At 44.1% G+C, this 27,361-nt stretch overlaps 1 protein-coding gene and 1 long non-coding RNA gene across 2 annotated transcripts in view; one reads left to right on the top strand and one right to left on the bottom strand.

Annotated features, from left to right (window-relative positions):
- LOC148057248 (uncharacterized) overlaps window positions 1-27,361 on the bottom strand; it is a 71,304-nt gene that overhangs the window by 34,059 nt on the left and 9,884 nt on the right. The gene's annotated exons all lie outside the window — the stretch shown is intronic.
- Window positions 347-25,715, top strand: COLEC10 (collectin subfamily member 10). The gene is made up of 6 exons (XM_009471083.2): window positions 347-921; window positions 13,606-13,677; window positions 14,821-14,892; window positions 16,893-16,946; window positions 18,226-18,321; window positions 19,789-25,715. The coding sequence occupies exons 1-6, from the start codon at window positions 774-776 to the stop codon at window positions 20,178-20,180; spliced, it is 834 nt and encodes a 277-aa protein (XP_009469358.1). The 5' UTR covers window positions 347-773; the 3' UTR covers window positions 20,181-25,715.

Genomic DNA, 27,361 nt, shown 5'->3' with positions numbered 1-27,361 from the left:
GCAGTCATTCAAACTCATTCTACTCTGTGGCTTTGGTCCTGAAGTCTGTCCTGTACTGCGTCTGCCAACATAATCTGGGCTTGGAGGAACCATTCTGGAACAATCTGTAAGCATAAAACCATCATTTGTGGGTTTCTGGCTCAAACACCCATTGATAACATCAACTTTTCATTTGCTACTCTGGGGGCTATGGGTACATGGCACCCAAAAGGTGTGAAATAGCACCAGTGACTTCCACCCACAGCAGACCTGCAGCTTTGTGCATTGTCACTAATGGTCTCCTTGGAGGAAAACTTTTGTGGAAAAAAGTCTCCCTACACGTTACATGGAGTCTGCGTTACTCTTTCAGCACAAAACCAGCCACAAGTGTCCTATAACTAATTAGTACTCACTTGGATACAATACCGAAGTCTTTTGTCTCTTGAGTAAGTGAAAAGCTGGGCATGAAGAGTCAGTGTCAAAAGGAAGAAAAAAATTACAAAAGAGATATCCCCATATACTGAAGAAATTTTCCATGGCAAAAGCAGCTAAACATCTCACAGATAAGAGATAAATTGGAATAAACAGCTGTCAGTGTTAAATAAATATCCTGGATAATGTGCAGGACAGAAATAACTACAGCATCGTCAAACTCCTTTCTTCACTTTATTTAGCTGTTCTTGCATGTAGCTCCCAATCTTTGCACTGCTTCAGTTAGTGGAGCATTTATTTTTGAATCAGCTGCATTTGTTAAGACTGTAACAACGAAAGGCATTTCCTGAGAAGCTGTAAGGATGAGCAGCAAGAAAGAACAACAGCTAAGGAAATACGGGACCCTAGTAGTGCTTTTCATCTTCCAAGTTCAGATTTTTGGTTTTGATGTTGACAATCGACCTACGACAGATGTCTGCTCGACACACACAATTTTACCTGGACCAAAAGGTGAGGAATATCAGGTTGCTAATGCTGAGACCAGTACTGATAAAGGATGATTTTTAAAAATAGAGACATGTGGCACGGCTTGCGGCGTGGGCTGGGAATGAAAGATGTGAATTATCGCGGACTGTACAAATATCCAGAAGCGTGGAACTGTGATGGGGGAAAGTGATGAAGCAAGGAGATTTTAATTTGCCTTTCTTTAGTTTCAGGAACGGTGCCACATAGTCTCATTTAAGTTAGAGGTGTACTTTTGCATCTTTCTCCAGCTACATGAATCTTCTCTTACTTCTTGTGTTCATCACACAACCAGTACAGCTAGCAGCCATAAATTGAGTGACTTTGTTTAAAAGTAGGCACCTATCATGAACTGTTAATGGTTCACTTTGCACGTATAGGTAGGGAGAGATATGAAATATTTAAAATTACTGAACTGTCATTATTTCCAAATGCTTACTTGTAAACACAGCTCTGCTGCATTCATCAGACCTGATCCAGCAGCTCCTGTTGCATTAAACAGGACCTTCACTACAGATTTCAACAAGAAGTAGATCAGCTCTGGCATGTGCAGTTCTTTTATCTTCAAAACACTCTGCAAACATCTGAAACCAAATTTTCTGCATTAACTTACTTTTTGTGTAACACAACTAACATCAATGGAATTGCCTGGAGGGTATCTCAGCCAAAAATTAGGTCCATGATGTACAAATCTATCTTGTGGTGACAGATCTAAAATATATATTCCACACCATGGCTATTGCGGTTCGAACTATTGCTTTCTTTTTAGTAATTCATTGTATTTTTCTATAGGCTACAGACTGAGAGAAAAAAATGCAACTGATTTAAATTTTAAGCAGAAAAAAGATTATCAAGTCAAAAGCACTGCTACAGACTCATTTGTTTTTATGATGGATTATTCAAATGCGTGTTGCTTAAAGGACCATTTTTAATCAGGAAGTTAATTTCTTTATGATTACAATCCAAGCCTAAACTTTTGCTGCCACAGCATAAATGCAGAGAGATGTAATGATCCCCAAGGGAGCTAGTGGGAGTTTGTTTAGTTAGTATCCGAACAATGGCAGGCTGGAGAACAAAGTTTGACAGAATTGTGTTTAACAAGTCACAAGGCTAATGAGGTGGTCTGGAGATAACATGAGAGTAGCTGGAACTCCAGCTGGTTTCTGTGGTCTAGCTTGTATATGGAGCATTTAAAGGTTAGATATTACAGTTCTTTGCAAGTGTGATACTGAGAAAGTCAGGATTTAGTCATTACCAGTCCTACTGCCTCCTGGCTGACACCAAGACACAAGAGGAGCGAAGCAGTATATTGGCACAGTCCTCACTACTACTTTAAAATTAGATTACGATGCCCAAGACCCATGATTGGTAAAAGGAATACCAAGTAAATTACCTCCAAATTACTCGCTCACATCCATCGAAAGTCATCAAATACATTTTGCAGTCTATGTGGTATGAACTTATAGACTAATTTTAGTTCCTACCAGATCTGAGCCCATCCAGGACAGTCACAAGCAGCTCTCAATGGCACTGGTTGTTTTGACTGCCAGTCAGCTGGGCAATTAAAGACTGAGCAGGCTGGGTGTGTGAACTATCCTGTTACTCCTCAGGCATCCTTTGTAGTCAAGGATGAAGCATGCTGACCTAATATGGCAGAAGAAAGTCTGTCCTGCTGCCAGTTTTCCTCTATCCATCTTATGTCTACAGACTCGGAGCACGTAATCCCCAGCCTACGACCACACCACAGCCACAGGCAACATTTTGCTGCTCAAACTTTAACCCTGACAATCGACAAGCCTCTGGCTTTTGTTGCTGTAAGTTCTGTTTTCTGTGCTACATCTGTTGTGCCCCTTTGTCTGCCATTCTCCCAAAAATGGGTTTTGACCCACCCTGCACAAGTTTCACCCCCATCTGCTCAGCATCTTTGGCTATGGTCAAACACAGTGGTGCTGTGTGGTGCACCCACAAGACGGAGGTGCTGAACTTGCACAGTATGTTGGCCAGCTTTTTCTACCACCACAGGCCAGATTCCTGTTGTGGCAACTTCCTCCTTCCACATGAACATGGGAGTGTCTAATGGGCCAAAGCACCTAGAAGCACAAGGAATTAAAAGGTATTCAATAGCTATAAGACTTCCTACACTGTCCCACCTCACCTATCCCTGTGCAAGGCACAAATTGTCCTGTAGGCCAGATCCAGTCTGTGGGCTACAAGTGGGATGGTCCCTGGTGCTTTGCAGCAGCAATACTGCCATTCCCATCACACAGCACAATGGAGAGGAGAAAGCTGAGGGAGAAGTGAGGTTGTCTGGAGAGGCTCAGAATTTACAACCCTTTATTTCTTGCACTGTTGGAGGCTGCGTTACTCACTTCATCATCTAGGCATTCACAGTTCTACAGGAGCAAGCACCTAACCTCTCTGCAGGCTTGCCCTGAAAATCACCTGTTGAAAGAGGGTCATTAGTGTTGTGAAAATTGGCCAGTTCTTGTCCAAGCCACATGTAACTTGTCCGAGTTAATTTGTGCAAGCCAAATTCTTCCCCTTCAAAAATATACTCTTTGTTATGCTCATACTTGAGATGTCACAAGAGATATATGATTTGAGTGATGAGATGAAAAGAAAGGGTAATTCCAGGCTGATTATCAGGAAAGCCTTCAAACCATTTGTGACAGTCCCATCAGCTCCCAAAAAGCATGAGGCAAAACCAGAGGCCTTTGTGTATAACACAAAGAGCTAGAACATACTCTGGAAGAATGCAGTTTCCCAGGAACAGAAGGAATGCAGTAAATGTCCTGTAAGCCTTTTGCACTTTCTGTTCCAATGATAGAAGTCAGCGTGAATTAAACTGCTCAGCGTTAGAAAGGAATAGGAGTTTAAGTCTGACCTCTGGTGGTTCTGCATGATGCAAACCAGGCGCCTTGCAATCCCCTCCATCTATCTGCTGCTTTTCCATCGCTGGTGCAAGCAAATGAAAGTTGAAGTCTGTTTGTAAAGAATTATGCAAAGAAATTTTCTAAATAGACACTCCAGAATAAGGGAAAAAAGAAAGAGTAAGAGAAAAGCAAAAGCTGGCACTCCTCTCCCAGTTTCCTTTTCTAGGCAATGCTCAGGTCTCTTCTCAAAAAGAGGGGATTCTTCTTAACGACATAGTCCTGGTGCAATGGCTGTCTTGTTCTGCCTTCCTGAAAAAGTTTTTGAGGAACACAGCAAGCTGGCTTATGTAGCAGTTAAAAATACAAATGTGTGAGGCATTTTCTAGGACCCTTACTGAAATACTCTAGGAAAGCAACAAAGGAAAAAATACGTGCTTTGGACAAAAACAGATTTTCAGTATTCATAACTAGTGATTTTTGGTGTTTGACCTGAGATGTTTAGGAACAACTTGGTCTTAGCTGGACTGCTTTGGCACAGGACGCCTGAAAACTTAGATTAGGTAATGCTGAACCACAGCTGAGTAACTAGGGCAATAAAGGCCAAGTTCCGTACTCCATCGACTTCTTGCGTCCAAACAGAACGAGATCAAGCATAAACAAAACGATGAATTTCCCAGAGCAGCCAAGTGCTTGGCCTAGCAAAATTAGTCACAGCCCTGTTGTCTACTTTCCACCCTTCCAAACCTGGAAGCAGGCTGGCTGTTGCTGCTGCTGAGAGAGCGATGGGGTCTGTGGGGAGGCAGCAGCTAGTGCGGTGAGAACAAAAGCACCAGTTGTTGGTCCATGCTGTGGCAGCAGCAGCAACAACAGGCTCTGCTCCCCTGGGCTCTGCCTTCGACCGGTGTCCCAGCCCTGTCCTTTCTTCTAGCCTGTTTTCACCTGGAGACTGCAAGCACAGTTTTGTCGAACCTGCAAAGGACGTTTTAAGTGGGCTGTTGACATAGATGAGATGGGATCTGACCTGGTCTGGGTAAATCAATAAGCAACAACATGAGGGCAGAAATAAGCAGAGGGCCCAAAACTTTGACTCCTAAACTCCCATTAAAAGCACGAGCAGGGGGAGAAGAAGACTGGGGCGGGGGCTGGCTCTGCAGAAGCTGATTTCACAGGGATTTGTGGGAGCTCGGTGTTTCAGAAGACTGGCTCTAGATCTTGCTATCTGTCCCAGGTCCCAGCTCATTTCCTTTGAAATACAGACACAGGAACTTCAAAGGTCTTGAATCAGGTCCAGGTTGAGAAACTGTTAGGAGATGAAATCTGAAGAATACTGGGAGTTTCCCATAGCAATTTAGATGTAAAGCGTTTCCTTATTATTATTTCTGACAGGCGACGCTTATAAACTCTATGACATTGGCTGGCGCCTCAAAATAGCATCTACTGTGGTCTCCAGTGTAGCTGTCCGTCTCTCAGCTTTCATTGTGCTTACGCAATTCCACTCCTGGAAAATCTCAAGCTCTCTCAGAAACCAGATATGCTGCTATCCACATTTCCTTCCGAAAATATAAAATGCCTTACCACATCCTATAGGCTGTTCAAACCTATAACTAAACTTCCCTCTTAGCGCCTCATGGTTGATCTGAAGAGCCCTTTAATTTCCACACATAATTCTATTTTTCATGTTTTTTAGACTTCCTCATTTTAGCGTACGTTAAGTTTCTGAAGTTTATCAGCCTGAGCTACAAACCATGTATGTGGGGACTTAAGATACAAAAATTCAAAAGATATTGGGTCTGTATTTCTTACCAATGTCTGTTTGATTCCTCACTGAAGCCACCATAATCCATGAGTCTCTGAGATCATGTCAGAACGGCAGGGGAACAGGCTGGGAAAATTAAATTGAGCAGAGCAAGTGAAAAGAGAATGAGGAATAATTTAAATTATTTCTGTGCTATTAAAAAAATAATGTATGTCCCAGTCATGCACAAAGGCCCACATTTTCAAATAATACAAGTCAGCAGAGCTTCATTGAGCTTACTGAAGGCTTGGGCCTGGCTCATGCAATGTAATGGGAGAAGAGGGTATTTCTACTGAAGTCAATGGATGTTTTTAAGTGGAAAGTGGAAAAGTTAGCAGAGAATCCAGTTTATTCTTGCAGATTCTTTCCATTTCACCAGGGAAGGTGACTGGGCCCCTGTTGTCTAATTTGGAGCTGGGTGAAAAAAGACAATGTGTCCAAGAACTTGTGAGCAAAATGCTTTATTTCTCACAGTGCAAACTGGGGAGTCCTGCATGTTCCTGCAGGACACCTGGGAGAGTGGCTATGGGTGCAGTTGCACACTACGGCTGCACTCGTCTGTCAGGTTTTTTGCCAAAAGGCAAGGGCCAACATCTTTTTCATCTCCCACTCTGACCATGTGGTCCTACCTTCACCTTGTGCTGGCTCGGCTGTTTACTCATCAGACTTTTCACGAAGCTGATTCAGCTCACTCATTCAAAACGGGTATTATTTGCCTTATTGATATTCCTCTGTTTAGTGAGTTGAATTCCTTCAACACAGGGTCAGAAGAGTGCTCAACATGGGGCAGAGGGGAGGGAGGTGTGTGGGAGGGAGGTGTGCAGGTCAGTGCTGGGGGATGGAAGCAGGAGGAGCGACAGGGAAGAGGACATCGTGTCAGATAGGCAGAAGATGTCAAGAAATCCTGTCCTCACTAGCCATATATAGCTTGAAAGCAAGAATCCCCACTGCTATGGGAAATTTGTTAAGGATCCAAAAGACACTGAAAGTGAAATTAGAGGAAATCTTGAGGCTTTCCATTGACGTAGCTGTGACGTGCTCATACACTAGAAAGACAAACAGGGCTGTATTTGCTTATTTCTTGGAGTCTGCGACTCCCTCTGGTGACAAAAACCTCTCAATAGAGACTGGGCATGTGCAAGTGCTGCAAAGGTTCACTGTGCTCAGGGTCACTCAGTGTCCACAGGCTGCAGAGCTCATCCTGTGGCTATCTCCAAGGCTCTTCCAGGAGGGCACGGCATTCAGTTGCTCCTGGAGGAGTCTCAAAGCTTCAGAATTATGCACATGTCCTTATCCCTTTAGTTTAACACCCAGGACAGGCAGAATCACCTGTACTCTTCACGCTCTTGTGTGTGGAGGTGGGGAGGGTCCCTACACCACTTCAGGTGGAACTAAGAGCGTGAAACATGGTGCCCAGCAGAACTGTGTCATGCATGATCAGCGGGTAAAACTGCACAACAGATTCCAACAAAGCCTTTGTGGTGGGACATTGGCTATGCCTAGGAATGCTAAATACATCCAAGGCAAGCAGTGCAAAGCATCCATGTGCACACTAATCACGATTAACCATCCTTCTCCCCACCTCACAGCAAATCAGTCATGCCCCCAAGGTTTCTCAAGGACTTTTTGGCTGGTGGTGGGCTTTTTTCAATTCAGAGTATCTGATGTAGAAAGGCAACTGTGCTGTAGCCCAGCACAAGTGGTGTTTCTATCATTGGAAAGGGTGGGTAGGCCCTGGAGTGTGGAAGAAGGTACATGTGGCTGTGGTGTGTGCCAAGCCCACAGGGGTACTGGTAAAGTCTGGAATACAGGGAGCTAAACTTGGGACAGTCCCAACCATACTGCCTGTTGGGAGGGCCACCACAGTCAAGGGTCTTTGCCCTTCTTTTGCTTCAGAGGAAACAACTTAATTGATTCACTGCAAAAGAGAGGCTTAGAGAGCATTAACGTTTCTGCAGTATTTTTGGTCAGGAGACAGGCATTGGAGCTTGCCAGCACACCTGGTGAAGTGTCTCAGTAAAACCCTGCGTTTTACTGAGACCCAGGGAGTCTCTCAGCAGAGCTCTGAGTGAAAAGGCTGGACACTGCATGCTCCCAGAGAAACACATCCATAAGCCCAGCCAGGAGTCTCAACCCAGCTTTAGCCTTTAGGCATCCTGCAGACACCCTCTCACCCCGATGCAGGGCAGCCTCTATAGATAAGTGTGGGCTCCGTAATCCCCAGAGATTACACCCTGATTCTCCATGAACCAGGGTCAGCCCTTGATCACAAGACTTGGAGAGTCTCTAAACATACATTAACAATTTAACTTGAAAACTTCCTCCATTTGTGAATACAAACCAGATAAATTGCCTACAAAAGATTCAGCAGGGAAATCTAAGTCACTTGAAGGTCAGTAAATTCTTACTAATTAAATTCTTACCAATGTAACCTCTCAACATTGTGTTATTTAGTGAAACTCCTAAAAAGGCAGAGCCCCTTTCAACTGCCTAAAAATCCTGCTGATTATTAGACCTTCAGCATTTTCCTGAGCTTGTTTATAGGAGAAGGAAGGACTGGGGTTCCCTCTCAATTACAATTAAAATTTTCTAATGGCTGCAAAAGTCATTTACTGCTTATGGCTTCTGCTTTCCTTCTGTCTCGCACAGTCCCAAGCTAGAAGAGCCTGGTAATTTATTGTTCCATGTGTTCACTTTAATAGTCTGGTATTTTAAATCTGTGACACAGAAGAAGTGAATCAGCTTGAGGGAATACTAACAAGGTTGACAAATGGTCTTACTTCAGCTACTGGCTGTAAGTGCTTCACCCATGCTTCAAATGCCAGCGCAGTGCATTATCTGACATTCTTGCAACCACAGTTTTAAGGTGACAATCTGCTAATTAGGATAAAACTTATCCTGACACTCCCCCAAGTGTAAAGCAACACAAAGGAGAGATTAACCTCTAGGTATAGACTACAAGCATATGAGGTTAGGGATCAGAGGGTTTTCTTCTGTACGAAAACTCATGTTGCACAAAGCACAATAGTACAAAATTCAAAAACCCAGTCCAGAGTACTGGCAAGGTTTAGATTTTTTTTCTGGCAGATTACAAAAAAGTGGCTAATACAGTGTGATGGCCTGTCCACATGAAGTCCCAGAGGAAAGGAAGGGATACTTATTATAAATTAGAGACGAAGCCAACTCAACCCCTGCCCAAAACAAAGTCAACCCACCGCTCACAATCCCTCCTACCTGGTTGCAAATCATAGTGAGACCACAAGGGGGGAGCATAACCCAAGAGATCACGTTTCTTGCCAAAACTGGCGATCACTACACACAACAGCTAAAGGGGGACAATGCATTTATAATTAGAACACCACCTTATCAAGCACTGAGCTTAATCTAGTCTTAAATTAACAATAAGGTGGTACCACTAATTAATACTGTAATTTGCTTCTACCCTTGCTTTGTAATTGCCTACCCATTCTCAGATGCAATATGGGGAGCAAAACAGGATTTCCCTCCCTTACAGATAGGCGAATTGTTATTCTTCCCATTTTCCTAGGTAGGGAAACTAAGGCAGAGTGTGGCAGGCTGCTCTATGCCAAGATGAAACAGGTGATAGACCTTATTTCCCTCTCCCTTGGGCTTTTAGAGGGCTTGAGCAAAAATTGGGCCTACACAAGGTGTTAGCAACAAAAGCTGAGACACTCCCTAATCTCTCAAAATCTCCAGAACAAACTTTCCCACAACTTTTACCCCTTTCATCTGTCAGCTCTCAGTCTGATGGCCCATACAGGGCAACCTAGCTTCATCTCCAGCAGCTTGCTCCAAAGTCTCTCAGAAAAAAACATAGCAGCTTTTAGTGGCTCAAAATGTTGAAACTGAGATTGGAAGAAAACACCTTCAGTAAGTAATCAGAGCTTCTCCACTGGTGTATTGACTTTCTTTCCTGGGCTCTATTTCTAAGATTAACTGTCTAAGCAATGCTTCTTGCCAAAAAAAAAAGCGTCTTTCTCACACGGAGGTCTTCTGCAGCAAACAACCGCCTCTCTAGAGCCTTTAACCCAACAGAGCAGTCCGCAAGCCACAGGGAATGTAACTAGCTGGCCTGAGAGAGGTGATGAGGACTGCCAGGGGGACAAGCCCTGGTTTGGAAGGCCAGCAGGAATCTGGTTTGCTCTCCTGCGTGACACAGGCCAAAGAAACTCCCTCAGCAGCTTCTACACCAGACCCAGAGTTACAACATATCTTACACAAAGGAATTCATTGCACGGGGAAAGGCTGGACACGAAAAGCCTCCTACGTCTCCCTCCCCTGCCAGAGAGCATGGTTCACTTGTTAAATATCCCCATGTTGTGTTTTTAGTCAGGACTCATCCAGCTTTTCCAGCTTTCAAATCACACCCTGCTTCCTTTCTATTATCACACATTTCTCCCCCTGTACAGGTTTGCAGACTGTGATCAGATCAGCTCTTAACCTTCTCCGGGAATTTAATTTCACAAGCCCTTTGTCAGCCTCTGGGAATCTTTTCTGAATTTCTGAGCTACTGAGAAGTGACTTTTAGACTTTTCTCAAGGGTTTCATAGATGGGTTTGGAAAGGACAATTTTTTGGTTTCTCAGTTGTAAATGTTGTTAGCACTGAGGTCAACAGCAAAATTAAACCGTACATTCTCTGGCTCTGCTGTTTGATGATCGGTAGACAAGAACCCAGTACAAGCGGGCATCCTTCCATCAGCTCCAGGCTCAGACCCATGGCTTCAGCTGCATATTTAAGGAGCTTGGCTTTTGGAAATATATACTGACACTTCCAGTATTTTTAAGAACCAGTGAAAATAGAGATGTTTAAATAGAGATGTTTAAAATTTCTGTTGCTGACAGCTTATAGCCTTTCCCCTTCCTACTTTGTCCTGTAGCATCTGGCATTAAAAACAAACAAAGCGCTTGAGTGAGCGAGCACACACACCACATCATGCTTCCTCCTTGTCCATCCCTCTGGCAAATGGTTCCTCCCTCCAATGTGGACTGAAGTTCAGCCCTTTATCTTCCTCAGCTTGGACCACTGACCAAAGGATGCCCCCAAAGGGCATCCTGACCAACGGGGTGAGTTTGCCCTCCACAAGAGAGTCCCAACACTGAAGTTTTTTTGGCATACAGGGGCAGACTCAGCCCCGTCCACGTAACTGACATGGAAAGGAGCCAAACAGCTAATGCTACATTTTATTTGCTGCAATTAATATGCACCACTTCTTATGTGTCGTCACCCCACAGTACAGCCCACAATATGCTACCTATGGCTACAGAAGTAGAAGGTAAATCAGGAATGAGTGGGCAGTACTTTTCAGAAAATAAGAATGAGATCCAATGAAACAATCAGTCTGAAAGCAACCATGGGAAGCTAGTTTCTTCTTCAGCACATAATTAATTCATTGACCTCTTTGCCACAGGATATTACAGGGGCCAAAACTATAAATGGGTTTAAAAGGCACAGGACTAATCTGTGCAGGGAAGAATCACTAGTGGCTGTTCACGAGTGGTCTGGCTGCAGTGCTTGGCTCAGGCAAGCCCTTTAAACCACTGCTCGAGGGAGGCTGGAAGCGGCTGCCTGGGTGACAGTCACCCTCAGCACACCCAGTTCCCTGAACACCTTCTGCCAGGGCTGGAGGCACCATCCTCAGTCAGACAGGCTATTGGTCTTGTCACGTAATGCTGTTCTGTCCTCACTTCTCTTTTGGTGACATCCAGACGGACTTCCCTCCCTTGCGTACTCCGTGTGCTGAACTGCATGCTCCCTTGGGTACGTATGCTGAACTGCAGCCTCTTCTCCCCTTCTGGGCTGCAGGCACAGACACAGCTGGCTGCCACTCACACCTGAGATCCTGGCGTGGCCAAGAGACTGTGGCACGGCTTCCCACCACACAGCAAGGCTTCCTGCAGACAAGGGTAGGGGATGGGGGGAGAGGCTTTGGAAGGCTGCCTGTATTCAGTGCTGGTCATTTAGTGCAAAGGGGAGCAGGGGTCGTCACCCCTCAGCATTTGTCTCAAAAAAAAAAAGAGGAAAGATGTTCTTGGGATTTGGCTCAAAACCAAGAAGTAGAAGATAAGAAAATCCATTCCAGTTGTGCCTCTAATTTCCTGCATAATGTGAAGCAAAATTGTATGCTGCATAAGGAAGGAGATAACATTTCTTTCCTACTAATTGCTGTCTTGCTTCTTTAGACTGTAAGCTGCTCAGTGAGAGACTGTCTCTTGCAATAGTAAGAGTACTTACACAGTACTATACAGGAACCTGTGTGATAGGGTCTTGATCTCATTTGGAGAAATCTCTGCACTACTGTAATAAATGCAATGATTTTACCTCTTACAGATACTCCGTGTATGACATTTTAAAAATAAAGCATTGGAGTAATTGCAAAATGCATTTGTTATATCAGCATATAAATGTCAGCAGTCAAAAACTAAAGGCAAGACTTCTGCCATACTACGTGCTAAAGTCTATGTTAAGATCAATTTCAACATATTTACATTCCTCCCATTTCAAAAGCATCTGCATACCTTGAACACAGAGTCACTATGAACAGAGTCACTAGGAACAATTAATAAATTCCTATTGCCGCCCCTGGCAGTTCTTCCGTGTACAGGTTTCCCAATAGAGAAAGACTGGCTTATTTATCAGCTTTATAGCTAATAGGGCTTAAACAGTACGACTAGACATTAGTGTTCTATAATTCTCGTGTTGGAATAGCCTCTCCAAAAGGGAGAGGATTTCCTAATCATAGAATCATTTAGGTTGGAAAAGAACTTCCAGATCATCAAGTCCAACCGTTAACCTGGTGCAACCAAGCCCACCACTAAACCACATCCCTAAGCACCACATCTACACGGCTTTTAAATACATGCAGGGACGGAGACTCAACCACTTCCCTGGGCAGCCTGTTCCAGTGCCTGACTATCCTTTCGATGAAGAAGTTTTTCCTAGTATCCAACCTAAACCTCCCCCGGCGCAACTTGAAGCTGTTTCCTCTTGTCTTATCACTCGTTACTAGGGAGAAGAGACCGACCCCCACCTTGCTACAACCTCCTGTCAGGTAGTTGTACAGAGCGATAAGGTCTCCCCTCAGCCTCCTCTTCTCCAGGCTAAACAACCCCAGCTCCCTCAGCCGCTCCTCAGAAGACTTGTCCTCCAGACCCTTCACCAACTTCGTTGCCCTTCTTTGGACACACTCCAGCACCTCGATGTCCTTCTTGTAGTGAGGGGTCCAAAACTGAAAACAGTACTCGAGGTGTGGCCTCACCAGTGCTGAGGACAGGGGAACCATTACTCCCCTAGTCCTGCTGGCCACGCTATTTCTGATCTAAGCCAGGATGCTACTGGCCTTCTTGGCTACCTGGGCACACTGCTGGCTCATGTTCAGTCGGCTGTTGACCAACACCCCCAGGTCCTTTTCCGCCAGGCAGCTCTCCAGCCACTCCTCCCCAAGCCTGTAGCCTTGCATGGGGTTGTTGTGACCCAAGTGCAGGACCCGGCACTGAGCCTTGTTCAACCTCATACAGTTGGCCTCGACCCATCAATCCAGCCTGTCCAGATCCCTCTCTAGAGCCTTCCTACCCTCCAGCAGATCAACGCTCGCACTCAACTTGGTGTCGTCTGCACACTTACTGAGGGTGCACTCGATCCCCTCGTCCAGATCGTTGATAAAGATATTAAACAGGACTGGCCCCAATACTGAGCCCTGGGGAACACCGCTTGTGACTGGCTGCCAACTGGATTTAACTCCATTCACCACCACTCTTTGGGCCCAACCATCTAGCCAGTTTTATACCCAGCAAAGAGTAATGATGGTCAGATTCATCAGCTCCTCTATGGAAATTTATCCCATGGCTACTGTGCCTTCAATGTGCAATAAAAAGAAAGTAGTAGAAATAAAAAACTGTGAACTTTACTTTCTGAGGACATATAGTTGCACTTACTGCACTGAGAGAAACGTACCATGATGCTTTATTTTCTGTTTTTTTGGAAGGGGATGGAGGTGAAAAAGGAGATAGAGGAGAAGTGGGCAAACAAGGAAAGGTTGGACCAAAAGGACCAAAAGGTATTTATGACAGTTTGTTGGCTATTACTGGTATATGAATATCATTATACACAACCGTACTGGTGCATATGATCAGCGATGTTTAATGCTTTTCATTCCTGTTGCACCAGTGGATTTCACAATCCTGTCAAACATTAATCGGTGAACCTAACAATACTCGGAGAGCTTGGTACATTTCCTACCGATACGTAAGACAGCTATATATGGCAGAAAATTTAGAGTCATGTAATAAACCAGTACATTTACTGCTGCTCTCCCAAGTGGCTGTCATGAGTGTGATCCAGAAGACCCAGATCATATGTATAATCATTATGCAGATCATGTGTATAGTCAGAAAGATTACTGTTCTTTTACTGAAATGATCCTTTAGTTGAAACTGAATTTTGAGAGTTATTTCCTAGTAATACATCAGGATGCTCAACTAAATTCTGTCTCAGTTGTCCCTATTTTGCAGAAAAGCAAACAGGGGCATACACTGAGAAACAAAGTTCCTCTGATCAAACAGCATCTGAGCTGAGAACAAGGAGTCACAGATGTCTCTGGACTCGGCCCTATTAAACATATCCCATATCCACAGTGTGAGCTGGGCAGAGCATTTGGAGACACCAGATGTGATGGTGTCAGCCTTGTTTGCATACTCTAATTCAAAAGCTCAATTTATCATTAGATTTTAATGATAATGCAAATCCATGGGCTTTCTTCCTTTACAGTCATTTAAGACTAATCAGGAAAGCTTTGACTTTTATAGAAATTTTAAAATTATAATTAAAAAAATTTTCAATTTATAAATGCATTCATATGACTTTGCTCCTTACCTTAAAAAGAAGATCAGGTAAGATACAAAGGAATCGGGTAACCAGCCATTTAGGAAGCATCTTAGTGATGTTAAATTCAGTGTGCAAACTGAGAAGGATTCCCAGCAAAGCCACGAGGACTTTACCTCAAGGAAGAAAGAAAGGCTTTTGTCTGGGGTGGAGAAAAAGAAACCCCAGATAAAACCTGCTGTTGGACTGGTATGGCTGTGAAGTAAAATCAATATTTGAAATGCTCAGGAAAAATAGCAGCAGTAGAGACTAAATAGTGCCTTGGGAAAGAAATGACAGAAACCATCCATACTCTTTTCCTCTTTATTTCTTCTCTTAGGAAACAAAGGACCTGTGGGGGATGTTGGTGACCAGGGAATGCTTGGGAAAATTGGTCCAATTGGTGGAAAGGGTAAGCTCTGGTCTGGGAATTTTCTTGTTCTTTTCCCTCAAGGTAAATATGTGTTTTGTGAGAGTTCCAGGTATGGAGTAATATCAAATAACAGCTGTGACCGGTGCTCTCCAAATAAAGTTATGCATAAATATTGGTGACGAGAGCTAACTGAGATATTCTTGTTTTACTTCCCATGTGCAACATATCTAACTTATTGGCTAAAATAATTTGCTTTATGAGTTAAGAAATCAATCCTCTTTGATGCTAAAAGAGGAAGGGAGAAATCTGGCCCTTGTGAAGTAAATCCTCTGAACGCTCTAAAAGAGAAAGACAAATTTATGCCTCTGCTTTGGACGCTGAAGGCCTAAGTCAATATTTCGCTGCTGCTCAGGATGCCACACCTTGCCACCGGCACTGCTGTGGGACACGTGAGCAAGCAATGCACAGGACAGCTTGGTAAGGGAAGGATTTTAGGAGTTTTAAGAAAGAACTCACGTAACGAGGGACAACAACTACTTGCATACCAAGGTAGACTCCAAGTCTACCTGGACAATAATTTCATGAAATTATGGTCTAGTCATCTGAGAAGAGGCTCAGGCGTTCCTTTCCAGTATTCCTAAAGAGCTACTTAAGAAGGAATATTACTTCTGCCACAAGGAGACCTGCCTCGAAAGCTGAGCAGGGACTCCACCATCCCCAGGGGAACTCTGTGGTCTCTAACCAGCACATCAACCCAGGCATGCAGGTGAGTGGGTGGAACAACGTCTCCAGGGAGCTTCTCAAGCCAATGTTTTTAATAAACCTTTGGTGGCCTCTAGCCAGCCTCAGTATCAGAGAAGAACAAAAGAATTTGGCTTAAGGGACTAATTTTCAGAAGTACCTAGACAACTGAAAACACAGATAGTTATCTCCTAAGATGTCTTCAATCACCAAAGGAGACTAGAATGTAAGAATCCCACAAATTGCTTATCTTTATCTGTAAGTAAACCAATGCTCTGAGCCTTTAAATCAAGCGCTCTCTCAACCTGAATGTACAGTTTATTGTCCCCTTCTAGTTTTTCTCATTTTCTTTATTTGCAGAACCAAAGGTCACTAAGTCACTGTTTAAATCTACCATTAAACATTCAAGTTCTTAATAAAGCAACCCTGAAATTTCAGCTTGTAAGTGTGCAGTGTCAAGCAATGCTAATTAAAATGACAGCCAACCCCTAATTTCTTTAAAAAAACACAACCACATAAAGGAAAAAGCACATCAAAACACGGCCATCAACAAGGCAGAACAAGCATTAGTATTTTTTGACCTCTGAAGGTTTTAATTCATAAAAGAAGAGCTGACATGAATTTCAGACAAAGTCCAGCTGTTCCTGGACCAAATTACAGCTGAGATTTTTTTAAAAAGCTAGTCACCTCCACTTATATAGTAGCACAGCATTTGGAGAAGTATTTCTATCATTTTTATGATTTACAGAATAAGAGGAAAGCAGTTGGATGAAAATAAACCACATGAACTATATCCGAAATGAAATGCTGCTCCTTACTGACCTCATTTCGTGCAGGTGCTAACTGCTGCCCGCACACGTAATCTGTTGCACACATGAATTCAGTGGCTTAGTGCACATCAGCCTCATCTGGTGCCTCATCCCATCATGGAGCCACTGAACCCAGGGAAGGGCTCTGTCCTGCAAGGCAATGACAGGTCTCACCTCTCACAGATTTCTTGAGTGCTTTCAGCCTCTCAGGATCATTTTGCAGTTTATATTTAAAGTAAGTGGTACCAGGAACCAGCAGCACACAAGATGCCTGTGTTATCAGTGAGTTAGCTATTAAAAGGTTTTTCTTATTTCCATACACCAGAATTAATTCATGGTTTGTTTGACTTGGCACATCTGCAAGTACAGTACATCAGGGCTTCCTATGAGGAGCACACTGTTAATATATTATTAAAGAGGTTTTTCAAATACGCTCCCCTGACATGTGCACTGTCTGAGATCTGAGAATATATTTTCCTCTTTATTCAGGTGACAAAGGAGCCAAAGGCTTATCGGGAGTTTCTGGAAAAAAGGGAAAAGCAGGTATGCTACGCATCCTTCTCTGCAGAATGGTCAAGTCTGCTGGGTCTTTGATTTCAGGGTTGGTTTGTCTGGAGTTTCATAAAATTTTAAGGCCCATGGAAAAACTTGAAAATAGATTAAATGAACAGGAAGAGATTGAAAGTTTTGTTTAGCAAAATGAAGGCTCGTGTAGGGACATGACTGATGCCTATGAATATACCAACATACACAAAATATGGAGAAGAGTTACCTAAATTAATGGGCAATGTTTAATATCATAAAAACTAACACATAGACAGGCCAGTAGTACATTTATACTGGAAACTAGAAGGAAGTTTCTGAATACCAAAGGAATTAAGTCCTTTAAGAATTTCCTAATAGGACTGTGGGGACAAAAAAGTAAGTGATTTTGGATACAGCATAATCAGTTGTCAAATGAATGCAATGCATTTGCTTACAGGAGGAGAATTTGGATCTGATGACCCAGAAAGTTCTTCTCAGTCCTACTGACCTTGAATGTTTTCCCACCTGAAATGTACAGCTGTGTTCATTTTTAAGATATTTCATATGCAATACCAGTTTGGTTCTTAATAGGAAACAATCAGCAACTTATTTTCTTCCTGAGAATAACAGAGGAACAAACAAAACCTATACCAAGCCAAATTTCAGTTTACCAACAAAAATATAACTGAGACTTCAGTGCTTGAAAGTTATTATTTGAGTTGGTATCAACTATTACTGCTGTACCACAGCTGCATGCAGCAATTCACTGACATAGTCCTTCTACCAAAGTTTCACAAATCCTCTCTCTATGCGTACTCACAAAACTCCTTCACTGAGAAAGCAGTGGTTCCCTGGTTCATGGATGCTGTTGTTTCTATTAGAAGGCTGGGGAACATGTGCTGTTTAGGGATACAAAGGTAGACCTGTGGCATTCAGATGTAACGCTGTAGTGATCACCATGGCAAGCCACATCTCTGCAGCTACATGGCATCAATAATGAGAGGGGCAGAGGATGTGCAAATCCCACACTGATATGGGTGGAAAGAAGATGGGAAACTCTTCTATCCACGTTTTTAAAAGTAGGGATTCTTAAGCCAATTAGCAAGGGAGTGTACAGAGCCAAAATATTAAGTGCTTTGATCAACAAAAGTATGGCCAGCAGGGCAGGGGAAGACTGGCTCTCCACAAGTGGAGGCCAAGTCTTCAGAAGGTTTGGAAGTGGGCTACAGACATCCCTCCATGCACACACACAAATGCTTCTAAACAGATAAATCCTTTATTCTTTGTATTGCATCAGGCACGGTCTGTGACTGTGGAAGATATCGCAGAGTTGTGGGACAACTGAATATCAATGTTGCTCGTCTTAACACGTCCATCAAGTTTGTAAAGAACGGTAAGGACCCTTATGTATTTGATGTGATTTCTTTGGCTCCTACAACATTTATCATTGCTATTCTTCTACTGTTGCTGCTCCATGGCAGCATCCATAGGTGACGCAGAGAGAGGGTCCCACTGTGCAAGGCACTCCGAAAACATACAGAAAAGAGACAGTCTTACAGCTGTAGGGATATAAGCAGCAGATAACAAAAAACAATACAAAAATTATCAACAGCACAACAGAAAGAATCATGAAAAGCACAAAGCACGGCTTGCTAACCGCCTCTGCACTGTCACTCTGCTCAGGCTCAGCAGCCACTCAGGCAATGAAAGGAAAAGGTTTGTGCCGATCTGCTCCAGAGAGGCAGGAAAAGCAATAGGAACCTCTTGATCTTTCTGCTGCACAGGAAGGCTGCAGACATGGTACTCCTAGCGCTCCCCTCACTGCAAGCATCATTTTCCTGTAACAAGGGACCAGCACTCAAAGACATGGGTTTTAAGAAGCCACGCTTGCAGGCAGTGCTGTCAGGTGGACAGTGCAAACTGCCCCCACTGAAAGGAAGGAAGAGCTTTCCCTGGCATAGCAGAGATTTTGAGAAGGCTCCACTGCTGCTTCTAGGACTAGGTCTGTATCAGTAAATTAAATGTGTTTGAGACTGTTCTCTGGCACCACGGGCAACCAGCACTGAACAGCACTCATCTATATTATTAAATCCTACAAAACTGAATGCCATATTATCAGGAGTGTCCCTCTACTAACTCCTAAACTGTGCCCGGGGTAACTCCTGAATTGCTTGGGAGAGCGTTAGTTGCCCCCGGCCAAAGCTCTGCTCAGGACCATTCCAGCAATCCATCAGCAGGGATAATCAACTTCCAGCTGCCCAGACACGCTCCTTGGCACTGCTTAATTCACTAGGATATACGCTGGTTGAGAAGTTTGCCTTTTAAAGCTGCTGACCAGCCACAGTTTTCTCCCTACTCAATGCCACTTAGTGGTTACAGCAGCTCTGAATATCAGGCTGTATTTAAAATGTCTCATTTTAGCAGTCACATTGATTTTCCTCTGCACACCCTGACAAGCTATCTATACCCTTGCGTGTGTTTCTATCTTCCACAATCTGTATTCAAAAACATGCAATGCAACAGGGGTGATCCAGAGTTAGACATCGCTGTTTGACCATTTAGCATGCCTTAATTTGATCAGTACTAGATATCTGTGAAATAAAACTTGTCACGGGAGACACATGCCAATCGGGACTGAACAGTTCTTGTCCTAATGTGTGCAAGGTGCTTGTCAGTCCTGTTAGTAGCATCAGTCTCTAATCATGTCCTCATCATTCATCACAAATTCAGTGGTGGGAATACTTTTCCTCTCTCCCTTTTATTAATTCTAATGTAAAAATCATCTCATTGTCATATTGGAACAGAAGAACGTGCAATATCCATTAACATGCCATTAAGCAATCTTTTTTCCCCTTTAAAGTTATAGCAGGTATCAGGGAGACAGATGAAAAATTCTACTACATTGTGAAAGAAGAGAAGAATTACAGAGAAGCCTTGATCCACTGCAGAGACAGAGGAGGAACACTGGCCATGCCTAAAGATGAGGCAACCAATGCCCTGATTGCTGACTACATCTCCAACAGCGGCCTCTTCCGAGCCTTCATTGGGCTGAACGACCTGGAAAAAGAAGGACAGTTTCTGTATGCAGACAACAGCCCACTGCAGAACTACAGTAACTGGAAGGACGGGGAGCCTCACGACCCAGCTGGCCGTGAGGACTGTGTGGAAATGCTCAGCACCGGAGAGTGGAACGACTCCGAGTGCCAAGTCACCATCTACTTCGTCTGTGAATTCCTCAAGAAGAGGAAATAAAAGTGCCGCAGAACGTGCCTGGCACCTGCTGTACATACAATAACCCCTCCTCATTCATCCACTGTAGGGACAGCAGACAACCAGCGATAGGGTTCAATCCAGCCTTCACCTCACTGGGTTAAGCAAGGGCAACTATCATTAATCATAGAATCACAGAACCGTTTAGGTTGGAAAAGGCCTTTAAGATCATCAAGTCCAACCGTTAACCTAGCACTGCCAAGTCCACCACTAAACCATGTCCCTAAGCACCACATCTACACATCTTTTAAATGTCTCCAGGGATGGGGACTCAACCACTTCCCTGGGCAGCCTGTTCCAGTGCCTGACTACCGTTTCCGTGAAGAAGTTTTTCCTAATACCCAACATAAACCTCTCCTGGTGCAACTTGAAGCTGTTTCCTCACATCCTATTGCTTGTTACTTGGGAAAAGAGACTGACCCCCACCTCACTACAACCTCCTGTCAGGTAGTTGTACAGAGCGATAAGGTCTCCCCTCAGCCTCCTCTTCTCCAGGCTAAACAACCCCAGCTCCCTCAGCCGCTCCTCAGAAGACTTGTCCTCCAGACCCTTCACCAACTTCGTTGCCCTTCTTTGGACACACTCCAGCACCTCGATGTCCTTCTTGTAGTGAGGGGTCCAAAACTGAAAACAGTACTCGAGGTGTGGCCTCACCAGTGCTGAGGACAGGGGAACCATTGCTCCCCTAGTCCTGCTGGCCACGCTATTTCTGGTACAAGCCAGGATGCTACTGGCCTTCTTGGCTACCTGGGCACACTGCTGGCTCATGTTCAGTCGGCTGTTGACTAACACCCCCAGGTCCTTTTCCGCCAGGCAGCTCTCCAGCCACTCTTCCCCAAGCCTGTAGCCTTGCATGGGGTTGTTGTGACCCAAGTGCAGGACCCGGCACTGAGCCTTGTTCAACCTCATACAGTTGGCCTCGACCCATCAATCCAGCCTGTCCAGATCCCTCTCTAGAGCCTTCCTACCCTCCAGCAGATCAATGCTCGCACTCAACTTGGTGTCGTCTGCACACTTACTGAGGGTGCACTCGATCCCCTCATCCAGATCGTTGATAAAGATATTAAACAGGACTGGCCCCAATACTGAGCCCTGGGGAACACCACTTGTGACCGGCCGTCAACTGGATTTAACTCCATTTACCACAACTCTTTGGGCCCAACCATCCAGCTAGTTTTATACCCAGCAAAGAGTAATGATGGTCAGATTCATTAGCTCTTCTCTGGTGGTTCTTCTGTGGTTCACCTCTCCTCACAGCAGGAGATGTCAAGAGAAACCCCAGGGCCCCTGCAGTGAAGGTCTATGAATTTTCTTTCCCATTTGACACTAAAAATGAAGGAACAATATCTGGAGGCTAAGGAGAATGCTAGACACTAGGCACAGTGCAGCAACGTACCCTGCAGGTCACTCTGAGCACCAGTTGCACATAGTCTTCCTCTGCGTATATGAAAAGCCAGACATGCCATGAGGTAGTAATGCAGAGGATCAGCTCCAAGTCTCCCTTCCATTGCTGCATACAGCACTGCAAAGGCAACTAGACAACAGTCATACTTCCTCAACCTCACCCTCAACAAGAAAATCCTCCAAACCATTTAGCTGGTTGTTAGTTTGACTCCAAGCTCATCTCTGAGCAATGACCAACGCAGGAACATCCCAGGAGACTCTGTGACTCAGAACCACTCTTGAAATCCAGTTTCTCTGCCACTCGTTCTTCCAGAAAACCAGCTGTTGCTACCAGCAGTAAATTATCTGTGTTGCTACACACACTCCAGGGAGCTATTCAGACCTGTGAATGAAGCAGTGGGACCACATTTCTTTTGATTCCTCCCCTACTATGCTATAAGAGTATCTGGGCAAACAGGTTCACTTAGCACAACATAACTCATCCTGAATTGTTCCCTTCCTGGGAATTGATATTCCCCAAAATTAAGCAGAATTACACCTTTTTGGATCTATAGTAATAAACTCATTAAACTAAACACTTTGGTTTTAGAATCATTAATGGGTAATGATAAAGAATTAATGACTAATTCAAGGCAAAACTTCTTGAGGAAAAGTAATGCCTTTTAGAAGTTCAAGCCCAGGGTTGCTAGCCTCACTCACAGGTCAGTTCTTACTAGTCATGCAGAAGTAACATCCCTGTGGGTAGGCACAATCATGCTGATACCTTCTCCACACCTCATCTTTACTTCTGACCTAAAAAGTGACCAAAACATGCTTGCCAGACTGGGGGTCCAAACTCTGGAACCCTCTGGCCATACGGAGACCGCTGGCTGACAAAATCCAGAGATGTCCTTAATGCTACAATCATCACGAACAGGCCATTTTCCTGTTCTTTAGGATGAGAGTCAGAGCTGGGAGAAGGTGAAAGAGAAGCAATACTTCACTGCAGGATCAAGCTCTGCCTGAAATTGGACCAGGCACTCTCCTTCACGTACAAAATCAGGGAATACATGTCTAAATTGAAACTCTGGTCTTTTTTAGGAGACCTGGAGCATGCTCCATGTAATGACTGTTGCAGTCTCTGGCTGCATGGCTGAGGGAAGCGAGTGAGGAACTTGTGCTGGGTTTCTGCAATGGAAAGGCTGGAACTGCCCAGTTCCTCCATCCTCCTCCTCTCCTACCACACCAGCTTCATCCTTTCTTAAACAGAAAAAATAAACAAAACCAACTTTTACCCACTGTGTATTCATGTAACATTGGCCAACCCTTTGCTAACTACAGAAGAGGGACAGTAGAGGAGCACAGATGTTCAAGCTAGCCAGGCATAAGTGTCATCAGGTGCTTGTGCAGCCCATTCCTGCAGCACTAGGTCCCAGTTAATAAATCTTGCCAAGAAGCCTAACTCATAGGCCAAGCCAAATAAAAAAGGCTATCCCACACAGGAAACCTGGCAGGTAGGTCCATACACCTCTGCACCGTGCCATGCGGACACAAGCTTGAGCCTGCACTAACTCAAATATTATAGCTGTGTTTTGCAGAAAAAATATTCTTGTTATAATTAAGAATTTGGGCTATATCACAGGTTTCACTGCTAGCCAATGAAAATTTACTGTGGTGGGTAAAGTACCTTAGGTTTCTACATGAAGTGGATGGAGCCAGGAGCTCAGGAAATGGTGTCTGACTATTCAGGATTTATGGTCTGTTAGAGCTCGGCACCTAAACCATTTTACCCAACCCCAATATTATGTTTTTCCCATGTTTTTCTTTTCATTATTCCCAGTCTGAACCTTTCTTGTTTCAATTTATGCCCGCTGTTTCTTGTCCACCCACTTATCACCACTGTGAAGAGCCTGGCTTCGTCTTCTTGAAGACCTCCTCATAGGTCCTGGCAGGCTGCTATGACATCCACCTGAAGCCACCTCTTCTCCAGGCTGAACAAATCAGGTTCCCTTGGCTCCTCCTCACACGGCTCCGGCTCCAATTATCTTGGGGGCCCTCAGCTGAACTTGGCTCCAATTTTTTAATGCCTTTCCTGTACTGGGGGACTCAAAAAGACAGTGTCTAGATGTGGTCTAACAGGTGCTGAGCAGGAGGATAATCCCTTCCCTCAAGCTCCTGGCTGCGCTCCCTCTAGCACAGTCAGGATGCTGTTAGCTTTCTTTGCTGCCAGGGCACACTCCTGACGCACAGGCAGCGTGCTGTCTGCCAGGACTCCCCAGGGCCTTCTCAGTAAAGCCAGTCAGCTCCAGCCTGCATCAGTGCAAGGACTTGGCATTCCCAGACGAAGGAAACTTTGCATTTGTCCTTGCTGAATTTCGTAAGATTCCTGTTGGGCCATTCCTCCAGCCTGCCCTGCCCGCCAGCGTATCCTCTGTTCCCTCCAATTTGGCATCATCTGCAAACCTGATGAAAGTGGACTTCATCATCTCCTCCAGGTAACTGATAAAGAAGTTAAACTGGATGGTCCCAGACCCCTGTAGCACTTTATTTGTCCTCTAGGGAGAGTACAACCCATTAACCACTCTGCTCTGAGCCCAATCATCCAACCAATTTTTACCCATCTGGCTGTCCGTCCATCCAGACTATAACATCCTAACTCAGATGCAAGAATGTTGTTGAAGACAGTGTCAAAAGCCTTGCTAAAGTTGAGATAAGTGACGTCCACTGCTCTCCCCTTATCCACAAATCCAGTCATTTTATCATAGAACACAATGAGGCTGGTCAGGCATGATTTACCCATGGCAGATACACGTTAATTGTTCCCAGTCAGCTTCTCCTCCTTCACATGCTCGCACGTTAATTGTTCCCAGTCAGCTTCTCCTCCTTCACATGCTCAGAAATGTGCTCCAAGAGGACTCGCGCCACTAAGCTCCATGGGGACCAAAGTGATGCTGATCAGTTTATAGTTCCCGAGATTGTCTTTTTGGCCTTTTTGAAGGCTGCAACATTCACTTATTTCCAGTCATTAGGAACCTTCCATGATCTCCATAACCTTTCAAAGGTGATAGAGTGGCCTTGCAGAGACATCAACCAGTTTTCTCAGCACCTTGGATGTGGTCTGTCTGGTCCCATGGAGCTTTCCAATCAAACTTTCTCAAGTAATGCCTGACTCAACCCTCAGCTACTGCTGGTAGTTCTCTCTGAACCCTTGCCCTAAGCAGAGAGGAATGGGATAGCTTGTGGTTAAAGAAGGCAAAGAAACCTTTGAATACTTCAGCTTTATCTGTCTGCTGTCACTACATCACCTCCTTTATTCAGCAATGGTCCCACGTTTTCCTTGCACAGTCTTTTTATACTAAGATACCAGTGGAAGCTCTTCTTGTTACGCTTCCCATGCAAGTCTCAACTGCATTTAAGCTTTGGATTTCCTGAGGCTAACCCTGCATACTCAGGCAATGTTTCTAAATTCTTCCACTGTAGCCTGTCCCTGCTTCATCTCCTCTATACTGCCCTTTTGCCTTCGAGCTCCCCCAAGCTCCCTGTTTAGCCACACCAGCCTACTGATACCATCTGCTTGGAGAGGTACAGTGAACACAAGACAGCTGCCTAAGATCTTGCTACTTCATCACAGGAATACTACAGTGTTCTTCCTGCTCCTGGAGAGCCAGGATTTTATGATCTCCTATATTCTGAAGATTTTCATCTCACTCAGTGCAAGCATTGACTCCTGTTCTCCCCAGGTTCAGAATGCAGAAAAGATACAGATACCCATGGTTAATATAATGTTTTTAAAGCTAATTCTAATAAAAATGATCACAGAATCAATATCCCATTAAGAATATATCTTCCTCAAACTTTTCAAACAATCTCACATGGGCATTAAGCAAATCCACTTCTTTCACTGCCTTTAATCTGTTCAATCACTTAAAAAAAAAAATAAAACTAGCCCCTAGAGCAACGGAGTGCCACATTCTTGACCACAGCTACTAGAATATACAGGCATCTCTATTTAGTTTCACATACAGTCTTAAATAGTGCATTGTCGTTGTAGTTCAACTGGCTGAAATGGTTATTAAGAGATGTAATTTGACACTGTGTATGATGATAAAAACAGTAAATGTGTCACAAAGAGAGGGATAAGCTTATGGTTATTTGGAAAGCATTGCTCTAGGTTGTCTTGCTTGAGTATTATTGCACAGGTACAAAAGCCATGAATTGCCATTTCTTTTTTTCCTCTCTCTTTTGTTATTTATTGAAGTCATACGTAACCTACTCAACGTGTGTAAGAAAGAATGAGCAAGATCAAAGCCACAGCTTAATCTGGGTTGCTTTTCTGCTTGTGTGGTAAGGGAGAACAGCAAACGGTAGAAGAATTCTCTGCCTACCTGCTGCGTGCAGCGCCGCCGACTGCAGCCCCACGGCCCCACCCGCTCCTGGCCTGGAAAGGTTTCTCCATGCAGATGTTTCAACGGGGAGGAAAAGTTTCACTTGATTTCCATTAGGTGGGTGGGACCAGCAACTTGCATCGCCCTGTTTTGCAGGCGGAAGTAGCAGCCTACCGCAGCATAGTCGCTAACTACACAAAAATCTCCATGGCTGGGAAGTGTGCGTGATCATGTGCATTTCTCAGTTCTGAATCCCTAAGACCCTTAACATCCCCAGTGCTATACCTATGCTTAAATCCCATGGAAGTCCTGTGCCTAATCAAGTGCAGATGTTGGGGCAGTAAAGGGGCAGTAGCTCCTCGTTGGGATGACGCAGTACAGCAGGGGCACATCTGCAGAGCCGTGACCTTCTCATACAATGTAATTTCATTATGTATCTTCCCTTTCCACCCAGATAAGAGCTGCATTTGTCTTCGCTTATGTGTTTTACAAAACGGGCATAACTTTTAAAAAGTAGCCAGATGTCAATTATTACTTTGGTCTTATTGTTTCTGACATAGTTTAATCCTTAAAGAGTACACGAATATAAAAAGTACAACAAATATAAGTAACGTTTCTGGAAACAGAGTTCAGTCATTAATCCTCTGTTCATCTTTTCCCCTTCCTAGATATTTCAAGCCTTTGCTATCTCATTAACCTCTCAGCAGTGAATTGTCTAGCAAGAGATGCTAATTTTCCCAACTTCATACAATAGAAGTCTTTCTGTCAGTTGCCCCACAACATTCCCTGAGCACGTGGGGCACTCTACCATGCGGAGGGTGGAGGGAGCAACAATGATGATCAGTCAGTCCGTAGAAGATTACGTAAAACTGTGCAGAAAAACACGAATACAGAGTTGGCGGATGCTTAGCATGTGAACTGAGGAATTTATTTCCCACTGTGAGCCAGTTGCTAGGCCTTGAAAAATGAGTTAAAGCTTGACAGAGGAAATCTAAAAGGTTGTCAGTAGATCCAAAAAGAAATCTCAGTTCAATAGCTCAGGAACCCCAGAGCTTTCTGTAAGTTCACATAGGCAAGAGAGTTTTCTCAGGACCTGAAGAAGCAGAAATATGTTTTCTGCAAAACCAAGAAAAATTACAAGCCTTTCCTTGCGAAAGGCACACTTTTTCCATTCCTACTTTCTCAGATATGAACATTTTCCAGTGTAGGCACATACCAGTGGACCCATTAAAGTTTAAGCAAGGAATGTATATGACTGCACTGCACTGTTTTCTGCTTGGACAGGATACTGTGTGACAGATGGTAGTGAGCGTGCATGCCATGCCACTAAAAGACTCTCATAAAAGAGAAAATAAGAGCATAATAATAATAAAAATAGCAGAAGAACTCTACATC

The sequence above is a fragment of the Nipponia nippon genome, unplaced genomic scaffold, assembly GCF_047370975.1.
Source record: "Nipponia nippon isolate SJK-2023a ecotype South Korea unplaced genomic scaffold, ASM4737097v1 scaffold_1, whole genome shotgun sequence".
Taxonomy (NCBI): Eukaryota; Metazoa; Chordata; class Aves; order Pelecaniformes; family Threskiornithidae; genus Nipponia; species Nipponia nippon.
Note: the sequence above shows the minus strand (reverse complement) of the source record. Positions and strands in the feature narration are given on the sequence as shown.

Coding starts and splice junctions, on each gene's coding strand:
- COLEC10 (XM_009471083.2), top strand. CDS start 774: ATGAGCAGCAAGAAAGAACAACAGCTAAGGAAATACGGGACCCTAGTA. Junction 14,893..16,892: donor TGGTCCAATTGGTGGAAAGG/GTAAGCTCTGGT, acceptor CTCTTTATTCAG/GTGACAAAGGAGCCAAAGGC. Junction 18,322..19,788: donor CATCAAGTTTGTAAAGAACG/GTAAGGACCCTT, acceptor TCCCCTTTAAAG/TTATAGCAGGTATCAGGGAG.